At 37.8% G+C, this 12,002-nt stretch overlaps 1 protein-coding gene across 1 annotated transcript; it reads left to right on the top strand.

Moving 5' to 3' along the window:
- Window positions 1-7,356: 7,356 nt before the first annotated feature.
- On the top strand, window positions 7,357-10,166 carry LOC144437145 (transcription factor MafB-like). The gene has a single exon (XM_078126005.1). The coding sequence runs from the start codon at window positions 7,675-7,677 to the stop codon at window positions 8,443-8,445; it is 771 nt and encodes a 256-aa protein (XP_077982131.1). The 5' UTR covers window positions 7,357-7,674; the 3' UTR covers window positions 8,446-10,166.
- Window positions 10,167-12,002: the final 1,836 nt, after the last annotated feature.

The raw sequence follows: 12,002 nt of genomic DNA, 5'->3' as shown, positions 1-12,002 counted from the left end.
TGATGTTTGATATGTGCTTAGACCAGGTGAGTTTCCTATCAACTGTGACACCCAAGATTTCCAGCTCATCCTTCTCTACAAGTTAAGTCTTTCCGAAGAATAAATCTGTCCTAGTTGGATTCCTCTTTCTTGAGATGGTCAAAACTTTGCACTTGGATGGCTCAAAGGTCACTTTCCATTTGTCTGCCCAGTTCCTCATTCTCTCTAGGTCTCTGTTCAGACTACATGTTTTAGAGTTGCTGTCATCACTTGATCTGATCTCACAGAATAAGGTGGAGTCATCTGCATACAGATACAGTGTGTTCTCACATTCGTCTCCGAGGTCATCAATAAAGACAGAGAACAACAATGGGCCTAGGATTGATCCTTGAGGTACAGATGCATTTATGGATGTAGTACTTGAGGATTGGCCAGATAAAACCACTTTCATGGACCGGTTGGATAGGTAGCTCTCAATCCAGGTCAGCAGCTTGCCAGATACTCCTTTCCCCTTGAGCTTAGAGCACAGACCATTATGCCACAGCTTGTCGAATGCACCTTTGATGTCCAGGGCAATAAGACGCACTTCATAACCCCTGTCCAGAGCATTGGACCATTGCTGAGAGAGGATGGTAAGGATGTCGGCTGTGCTATGATGTGGTCTGAATCCAAACTGCCTATCCGATATCAGGTGGTTTTGCAACAGGTACTTCTGAAGCTGGTTATTTACCACTGCCTCCATAACCTTGCTGATGTTGCTACATACATACATACATACATACATACATACATACATATATACATACATACGGACAGACAGACAGACACACAAACAAAGACAGACAGACAGACAGACAGACAGACACACACACACACAATGCCAGTGATATTTTACCACATTACAAAACACGACATGATCATGATGATGCAACTGTCATATAGACAGACAAAAACAAATTATTGGAAATAAAAAGCTGTGAAGTCTATACAATTAAAGAGTTGTTACTGTGTGCATGTGTCTATCTATCTATCTATCTATCTATCTCTATCTACCTACCTACCTGTCCGTCCGTCCGCCAGCCCACCCGTCCATCCATCTGTCTGTCTGTCTGTCTGTCTGTCTGTCTGTCTGTCTGTCTGTCTGTCTATCTATCTATCTATCGTTTTATCTGTCTATCTGTCTATCTTTTTATCTATCTATCTATCTATCTATCTATTTATCTATCTATCTATCTATCTATCTATCTGTATCTTTTTATCTATCTATTTATCTATCTATCTTTTTATCTATCTATCTATCTTTCTATCTATCTATCTATCTATCTATCTATCTATCTATCTATCTATCTATCTATCTATCCAACTATCTATCTATATATCTATCTATCTATCTGTATGTGTGGTGGGGGTGGGGTCTGGGTCTGTGTGTCCGTCATTTATTGTCTACGTTAGACTAACTATATGTATTTGGTTGTGCTTGTCTGGTGGAGAGTACTACAACAATCTACACGATCCCATTTCACCAACGATAGGCTCTGGTCCGCAACGATGCTCTGCAAAAAATGTGCAAAGTCTGATTCAGTGAACAACTGATTATATGATATCGATGTTTACGAAGATTTGAACAGTTCACACACAGATAAGACTTCGCGGTACACTTTACTTGTCATTATGTTTGATAAGGGGGTAATCAATTCCGGTGAAAAGTACATTGCTCTGTGTTGACCCCAAGTAACCTTGTTTGACGTGGAACCATGCATGCTGTACCACATATTACATGTAGTTGTATCTTGAGTAAAGTTGACAATTAATAATACAAGGTGGGTATTCAGGAGATACGTTATAAAACCCAAACCTGCGTGTCTTTGGTTGTCAAATTTTCTGTGTTATAAAAGACATTTCAAACAATAAGGGATTTTATATGTGTGGTTGATATCAACTTTTCCAGCTAACTGGCATTTTGTCCAAGTTTCTAATACATTCCAGTACTTTCGGCAATATAAACTATAGTTCTGACCGTACTCGTAAAACACTACCCCGTACACAATGGTGTACGATGTAGATGGTTAAGTTTCAACACTAGTTAATATTGAGTACTTCCTAATTTACATACAACTGTGACGAAACTGATTGTTTATACTTACTGATTTACATACAACTGTGACGAAACTGATTGTTTATACTTTCTAATTTACATACAATTGTGACGAAACTGATTGTTTATACTTACTGATTTACATACAACTGTGACGAAACTGATTGTTTATACTTTCTGATTTACATACAACTGTGACGAAACTGATTGTTTATACTTTCTGATTTACATACAACTGTGACGAAACTGATTGTTTATACTTTCTGATTTACATACAACTGTGATTGTTTATACTTTCTAATTTACATACAACTGTGACGAAACTGATTGTTTATACTTTCTAATTTACATGCAACTGTGACGAAACTGATTGTTTATACTTTCTGATTTACATACAACTGTGACGAAACTGATTGTTTATACTTTCTGATTTACATACAACTGTGACGAAACTGATTGTTTATACTTTCTGATTTACATACAACTGTGATTGTTTATACTTTCTAATTTACATACAACTGTGACGAAACTGATTGTTTATACTTTCTAATGTACATACAACTGTGACGAAACTGATTGTTTATACTTTCTAATTTACATACAACTGTGACGAAACTGATTGTTTATACTTCCTAATTTACATACAACTGTGACGAAACTGATTGTTTATACTTTCTAATTTACATACAACTGTGACGAAACTGATTGTTTATACTTTCTGATTTACATACAACTGTGACGAAACTGATTGTTTATACTTACTGATTTACATACAACTGTGACGAAACTGATTGTTTATACTTTCTAATGTACATACAATTGTGACGAAACTGATTGTTTATACTTTCTAATTTACATACAATTGTGACGAAACTGATTGTTTATACTTTCTAATTTACATACAACTGTGACGAAACTGATTGTTTATACTTTCTAATGTACATACAATTGTGACGAAACTGATTGTTTATACTTTCTAATGTACATACAATTGTGACGAAACTGATTGTTTATACTTTCTAATGTACATACAATTGTGACGAAACTGATTGTTTATACTTTCTAATTTACATACAATTGTGACGAAACTGATTGTTTATACTTTCTAATGTACATACAATTGTGACGAAACTGATTGTTTATACTTTCTAATTTACATACAATTGTGACGAAACTGATTGTTTATACTTTCTGATTTACATACAACTGTGACGAAACTGATTGTTTATACTTACTGATTTACATACAACTGTGATGTTGAGAATTGATTGACAGCTGTTAGCTACTACTTTTATTTACTGATTTACTTATTCGAGACCATGGCAATTTTTCGACTTTGGGATTCCTCGGTGTCAATATCCATCTTTATTATCTGTTACTATGAGAATGAAGTTACTATGACAACGGCTAGCTAGTGAACAACTACTTCAAATTCATTTTCATAATTGTCAGTGTCTTTCAAAGGTAGGCCTTTGACTAGTCTAGTTCCTATACAGTATCGTTACCATTTACACCTCCACTCACAGTCTAGTTCCTATACTGTATCATTACCATTTACACCTCCACTCACAGTCTAGTTCCTATACAGTATCGTTTTTTACCATTTACACCTCCACTCACAGTCTAGTTCCTATACGGTATCGTTACCATTTACACCTCCACTCACAGTCTAGTTCCTATACGGTATCGTTACCATTTACACCTCCACTCACAGTCTAGTTCCTATACAGTATCGTTACCATTTACACCTCCACTAGTCTAGTTCCTATACAGTATCGTTACCATTTAGGGACGGTCAGTTTCTTCGGCCTGGGAGGAGGGGACGGTGGATGGGGGGGGGGGGGCACCCTGTTGTTTTTTTATTTTGCGGGGGGGGGGGAGCTCATGCTGTTTTGAAAATTGTGGATGGAGGGGGGGGGTCATTGTGTTTTGGATTGTGGTGGAAGAAGAAAATCTGGTACATGTAAAATTTATTATTGTCCCTGTTTCTTACATTAATTACTTCAGATCACGTAAGAGTTCAAACATACATCTACTCTATACATATACATATATTACCTAGCTACAACACTAGTTACAGAACATGTCATGTAAATGCTTGGTTGTTTCACAATTAATGCTCCACTTATATTGCAGTTTGGGGAGATTCCAGTTTCTATTATACACTATACTAGGTATGACCACCTATAGTTCTCTAACACACCAGTGACTTTACTGGCGATATTGATGTACCTATGTCTCGGGCCCATTTTTATGTGACATGGGAAACTCATTCAAAACTTACATTAACTTTAGCTTCGAAAACTTTCGAAGCTTTGAAATATTACCTCAAAGGCTATGAATAACCTAAACATTGCGTCATTGCCTTAATAGAACAAAAAATCCATCGGATCTACTAGGGGAGACCCCTTGGACTCCCTCATCCCCAGAGGTCACTCATGCACTCAACCAACAATCAGACGAACCAACCTTTATTTTCACCCTATGCTAATTTGAGATGATACTCTTTTAAGATGTGAAATGTTTGCCAAGATGGTCAAAAATTGCCTTAAAACTCCGAATCTCCCTTACCAATGGATACTACCATTAGATGTGCTGACCTTATGTAAGTATGTAAGTTACAAAGAGTAGTGTTCAGATACTTGATGGAGGTGTCTTGTAAAGCTTGGAAATTATTGCCTGAAAGTGGCGTAATAGCCTAAAACGGGCTTCAAGAGTAAAAAACCTCCAGAACTTCTAGGGGAGACCCCCTAGACCCCCCCCCCACACACAAGAGGTGGACATAATTTATCCCAGTCTCAAGCTCTTCACCCTACCTCTTATTGTCAAGATGCTATTAAACTTTATATTAAAAATATATCTACCCTATGAAGTTGCTTTTTACATGTTGGTGTTGTCTTGTAAAGCTTGTAAATTATTGCCTGAAAGTGTCTGAATAGGCTAAAAATGGGCTTTAAGGGTATAAAAAACCTGCAGAGCTTCTAGGGAGACCCCCAAGGACCCCCCATGAGAGGTGTAAATATTCCCTTCTCAAGATTTCCCCCTATCTTGCACGGTCTAGATGCTATTAAACTCAATTTTGAATATATTTACCCTGTGTTCCTGTGTTCTCAATAATTATGTGATAGACTAAGTGCTATCCCAGGATCATGTATTGTGAGACAGTCAAGCAGTCCAGTCACGATCAAAAAATACCTGTTATGTGAATATGGTATATGGGGGGGGGGGGGTCATCATGTTTTAGAATTAAGTGATGGTGGGAGGGGGTCAGCCTGTTTTTGGTTTCACAGATGGTAAAATCCACCCCACCCTCCAGGCTGGCGAAACTGACCGGTCCCTTACACCTCTACCTACAGTCTAGTTCCTATACAGTATCGTTACCATTTACACCTCCACCCACAGTCTAGTTCCTATACAGTATCGTTACCATTTACACCTCCACTCACTATATATTTTCCTATACGGCATCGCTACCATTTTGAACTCAAAGTACAGTTCCTATACGCATGGTATCGTTACCATTTACACCTCCACCCACAGTCTAGTTCCTATACGGTATCGTTACCATTTACACCTCCACTAACGTTAACTAGTCTAGTTCCTATGTACAGTATAGTTACCATTTACACCTCCACTAGTCTAGTTCCTGTGCGTTACCATTTACATCTCCACTAGTCTAGTTCCTATAAGGTATCGTTACCATTTACGCCTCCACTCACTAGTCTAGTTCCTATACGGTATCGTTACCATTTACATCTCCACTCACACAGTCTAGTTCCTATACGGTATCGTTACCATTTACATCTCCACTGGTCTAGTTCCTATACAGTATCGTTACCATTTACATCTCCACTAGTCTAGTTCCTATACAGTATATCGTTACCATTTACATCTCCACTAGTCTAGTTCCTATACAGTATCGTTACCATTTACATCTCCACTCACAGTCTAGTTCATATACAGTATCATTACCATTTACATCTCCACTAGTCTAGTTCCTATATACAGTATTGTTACCATTTACACCTCCACTAGTCAAGTTCCTATGCGTTACCATTTAAACCCGCATGTATTACACCTCCACCCACGTTGGCATCCAGACTAGCCTTTGACCAGCCGACCATGGTCAACAAGATAACTTTACACTGCCACTATCTCTCAGGTTATGTTTGTTATCACGACGTCTTTTCTAATAATTATGTGTGATAAGTTCTCCATCTGTTCCTGTGCATGTTTTACATTCGTAGTGACTACCTCAGAATATACAGACTGACATGCAGTAGTGACACTGACTACCGTAGATCAATGTAGACCAGAACCGGGGGTATACCAAGTAGCTGTGTGGAATGGGCGTAGTAACTACCGTAAACCCATGACAAAGTGGTGACTCCATTGCACCGGGTATTCGGACGGTCATCTATGTAGGTGTACAGGCAACGAACATTTCACACGCCAGTTATTTCATTGACTTTCTATTGTCAATTGTTACTTCAATAAATACTACAAATTTTTGCTGACGTGCAAAGTATTTATTGTTTGCCTCCCTTAAACAAATATGTACTGGTAAATTATCGATCGTGTGGAACTTTGTGGAACTTTATCGTTAGAATGTTCGAGAACTTCACACTACACGTTTTCAACTTCTTTGGGTTTACATAATTGTTTATATATTTGTAACACAACAAAAAAGATCGTAAATGTCGTCACGTGAATTTTGAGTTGTCATATTTAACAAGTGAGACAAAACAAAAATGACTACATTGGCATTAGACCAGTATGCTTTCACTTTTGAATTTTCTACATATATTCCTGAATTTAATATGTATATTTGAATAGTAAATTAGTATGGATGACATTCAATTTTTTAATCCGGGGACAAATTGAAACCATTTGTCGTAGCGTGTTCTTTTGGTCTACCATACCATGGAGGTATAACTTTAATCATGGAAGTATACTTCATGGGTCTACTTAGAATTCTCACTTCGACAAATGTGTCTGTGGTCAACGTCAGGTGTCGGTAACTACCCTGTACCGTGTACGTACAATCGTAGTGACAACATATGTATTTGCGATGATCGTATTCATGTTGGGGCATGTTCGAAGATCATGAATATTATCAAATCAAATATGCAAAATACTATTGTATGTTGATTGGTTATTCGGTAATAGGGTACATCACAGCTAAATATAGATAAATTCTTGACTGGTGATTGGCTATCGATGATGTCATATCTAAACTCGTAGATATGACGTCAAGATTCAAATAAATAGAGCTGACAGGCTGCCATGTTCTTGTTGTTGCCTTACCGCTCGAAGCCTCCACATATGTGTTCGGTTTTGCCCTTGAACCGGCACATATTTCACCCTGTACCACCAGCTTATCAACTCTATATTAAGCCTTGCAATAGAAGAACATTTGCCAGTTAGTTGGTACCAGTCTGGCTGAATAGGATCCACGCTATTACTGCATCAGGGAACTTTTTTGGACTCCGAGCAGCTTGTACTGGAAGCAACTGAACTACATTGCGCAACGAACTGCAACATATTGGAGGCGAGCGACAACCATTTTCCGTTTTAAATTATTCTATTTTACGACTCCCATGGATACCATACCCGCCTCAACGGATTATATGGCTATGGATTTTATTGATAACTTCGATCTGATGAAGTTTTGTGTTAAGAAGGAAACCGATGGCGAGTACAAGGACTCGGTATGTTTGGGTGAAGAACATGACCGGTTGACCTTGTTGGATACAGCTCCGTTGACCCCGGCGGACTCCGACGGCTCGTACAGCAGTGTCCCACCATCACCATCCATTCCACCAAGCCCAGCAGATCAGAAGTTATCACTTGACGAGTTGCAATGGTTGACAAGTAGTCAAACACTCGATCCCGAACTGCTTAATCTCACACCAGAAGATGCCGTAGAAGCGCTGATCACATCCACCACCGTCCGACTCAAAGAAGGCAACGGTACCGGTGGTTATGGATTTACTGACGGCGATGACAACAGTGGTATTTTGGGCAAATTCTCCGACGAGGAACTTGTGAATTTGAGTGTCCGGGATCTCAACCGGCAACTACGTGGTTACAAGAAAGAAGAGGTCATAATGCTTAAGCAGAAACGCAGGACATTGAAAAATCGCGGCTACGCTCAGAGCTGCCGTACTAAACGGGTACAACAGCGACATGTTTTGGAGAATGAAAAAACGTACCTCGAAGTTGAAGTAGACAGACTCAGAGCCGAAGTTGCTTCGGTTACCAGGGAACGTGACATGTACAAAAAGAAATTAGAATCTTTAAAAGAAGGGTCGAGTCGCGACATATCGAGCGATGGAAGCAACCCAAGCTCTCCCGAGTTCTACATGTAACTTGATGTAACTAGAATAAACTGACGTGCAACTGAATTGTTGTGATGCTGGCGATATTACATGTACGTGTGACAAATGTAGACTCACTAGCAGTTGAGATAGTGTGTTCGTAGCTGTCGCTTTATGTTTCGCCATTTTGCAGCTGGGCTGTGGCCTACGATAAACATTGGACCTGCTAAACATCGCAACACATGACAAGGGAGAGAGACTGTCGTCTGTATTTTGTGCAAAGAACCTTCGATACCTGGACTTGAGTATGAAGACTGGACTATTATATAAACTGGACATTCCATTTTACGTCTTATCATATCTTTAAATAATCATGGGACAAATATGTTTTACACAAATGACATTTTAGTCAGAGAAATATTATGTGTGAAAACTTTCTATTGACTTTGATATTCATGTTTGAAGCATATGTAATTGACAGGAACTAAGAAACATATTGATAATTGTGGCCACTTGCCAAATATTCATTATCACAAAAGTTGTGTTCAAATTTACTAAAAATATCAAAATTTTATAATTTGATGCCATGTTCATTGAGAGAGGTATTCAAACTGTTGATAATAAGTATCAATTTTAAACCATATATTTAGAATTGCATAGATCCATTTGTTGTATCTTATGAATTAAGATAGCTTCAGTTTTTGGGTTTAATTTTTGTAACCCCATGTAATTCTGACAACAAAAGTGTTTCTGTCTTACTAGGATTTTTTTTGCTTTTGCTGAAGTTTTTAATTAAGCAAGCCTAAGTTAGGATTTTAGTGTGACGAGTTCCATGTTTTATTTAAGCTCAGTTCAACTTTTAAGTACCAGCAGGGCAAAGCAGATGACCTTGACCTCTTCTTACAAGTAACCTTGATATTGTATGTTTCAAGTTTAAGTAAGAAAAACTAGCAGTTCTAAAACTGAACTGCAACCCTAAAGGATTGATTAATGGACCATACCGAACTAAGTCAGTGAAATAAACTAAACAAAAAACTAAGAAACTTATAAGGGCAACACAAGCTAAGCTGAAATATTACAAGCAAAAACTTAAGAAAAAAAATACAAAAATACTGAAAAACTAAAAAAGCGGAAACAACCAACAAGGGTAAAGTTATTTAAAAAGGAAAACAACCAAAAAAAAAGACAAAAAAGAAAAACAAAAAGTTAAAAAAAAATGAAAAATAAGAAAACTATAAAAATATGGCTATAGCAAATTAATGTGCAGAAATATGTGGAGGTATTTCTAGCGCATCCGGTGCTATAGTCTAATGTTGTCAGAACAGACACAAGGACTATGTCTTTGTCATTCAGCTATGTATTTAAAAAAGTTACCAACTTTCAACTCTTCTTACTCAAACTGTGTAAAGTATAGATTGATCAGTAGGAGGAGTGGAGTTTTCTTTTAAGAAAGTAGATACTGAATTGTGTGAACTCACGTAATATGTAGAGTTTGTCAGTTCAGTAACTACTTCCCTTGATGGGACATGTTATTTAAGAATAAGAGTATTATCTGATGGTGGATTCATCTCAATTTATGCGACTCTATTATTATTGTAATGTGTTGATCACTATTAAAATAATGTATGGAATCATCATATACTTGATTAATCTTGTTAGTGAGTGTTACTATTATATACCATAGTAGTGCATGTACTCCTGTGTTCATTATAACATAGTCATGTTCTATGTTGATTATTAGACTGATTACTAGTAAAAAGCATCAAAATGTATCTTTGATCTCTGTGTGTCATCTGTGTGTAAGTGAAAGATATACAATCATGTTATGGAAGAAACATGGTGAAAATTGAAGCGAGACCCAGTGCAAGAAAGTTAACTAAACACTTACCCCCTAACCTGTGCTAAATTAGTATGTGTTTAGGTCCATGAAGGGTGACCCAGTGCAAGAAAGTTAACTAAACACTTACCCTCTAACCTGTGCTAAATTAGTATGTGTTAAGGTCCATGAAGGCCCCCTAACCTGTGCTAAATTAGTATGTGTTTAGGTCCATGAAGGTTAGTCTCACTGTCACCATGGTAACAGACTCCTTGCAATGAAGACACATGGCCTATATTTCAGAAGTAGATATCTTGTTCTTAATTTATGTTACTTGTGACAAGTCACCCACATCAGTCTACTCTGTTTACTACATTTACCAATCACTCCATAACATGGCATAATCTTATTCAAGGTATGAATCAATAGTACATAGTCTAGTCCACTTGGTTTAGATAGTGGTATGTCCTGTTGAGTCTGCAGTCATCCCAGCCTGCTACTAGTAGACAGTGATGAGTGTATTGTCAGGTGAATCTCTACCTAGTACTAGTATTTTAGACCAGCCTGCTACTAGTAGTAGTAGACAGTGATGAGTGTATTGTCATATGAATCTCTACCTAGTACTAGTATTTTAGACCAGCCTGCTACTACTAGTAGTAGACAGTGATGAGTGTATTGTCAGGTGAATCTCTACCTAGTATTAGTATTTTAGACCAGCCTGCTACTAGTAGTAGACAGTTGATGAGTGTATTGTCATACGAATCTCTACCTAGTACTAGTATTTTAGACCAGCCTGCTACTACTAGTAGTAGACAGTGATGAGTGTATTGTCAGGTGAATCTCTACCTAGTACTAGTATTTTAGACCAGCCTGCTACTAGTAGTAGACAGTTGATGAGTGTATTGTCAGGTGAATCTCTACCTAGTACTAGTATTTTAGACCAGCCTGCTACTAGTAGTAGTAGACAGTTGATGAGTGTATTGTCAGGTGAATCTCTACCTAGTACTAGTATTTTAGACCAGCCTGCTACTACTAGTAGACAGTTGATGAGTGTATTGTCAGGTGAATCTCTACCTAGTACTAGTATTTTAGACCAGCCTGCTACTAGTAGTAGTAGTAGTAGACAGTGATGAGTGTATTGTCAGGTGAATCTCTACCTAGTACTAGTATTTTAGACCAGCCTGTTACTAGTAGTAGACAGTGATGAGTGTATTGTCAGGTGAATCTCTACCTAGTACTAGTATTTTAGACCAGTCTGCTACTACTAGTAGTAGACAGTTGATGGGTGTATTGTCAGGTGAATCTCTACCTAGTATTAGTATTTTAGACCAGCCTGCTACTAGTAGTAGACAGTGATGAGTGTATTGTCAGGTGAATCTCTACCTAGTACTAGTATTTTAGACCAGCCTGCTACTAGTAGTAGACAGTTGATGAGTGTATTGTCAGGTGAATCTCTACCTAGTACAAGTATTTTAGACCAGCCTGCTACTAGTAGTAGACAGTGATGAGTGTATTGTCATATGAATCTCTACCTAGTACTAGTATTTTAGACCAGCCTGCTACTAGTAGTAGTAGACAGTGATGAGTGTATTGTCAGGTGAATCTCTACCTAGTACTAGTATTTTAGACCAGCCTGCTACTAGTAGTAGACAGTGATGAGTGTATTGTCATATGAATCTCTACCTAGTACTAGTATTTTAGACCAGCCTGCTACTAGTAGTAGTAGACAGTGATGAGTGTATTGTCAGGTGAATCTCTACCTAGTACAAGTATTTTAGACCAGCCTGCTACT

This window comes from Glandiceps talaboti, chromosome 7 (genome assembly GCF_964340395.1).
Source record: "Glandiceps talaboti chromosome 7, keGlaTala1.1, whole genome shotgun sequence".
Taxonomy (NCBI): domain Eukaryota; kingdom Metazoa; phylum Hemichordata; class Enteropneusta; family Spengelidae; genus Glandiceps; species Glandiceps talaboti.
Note: the sequence above shows the minus strand (reverse complement) of the source record. Positions and strands in the feature narration are given on the sequence as shown.

Excerpts from the sequence above, each read along its gene's own strand:
- LOC144437145 (XM_078126005.1), top strand. The coding sequence starts at position 7,675 with ATGGATACCATACCCGCCTCAACGGATTATATGGCTATGGATTTTATT.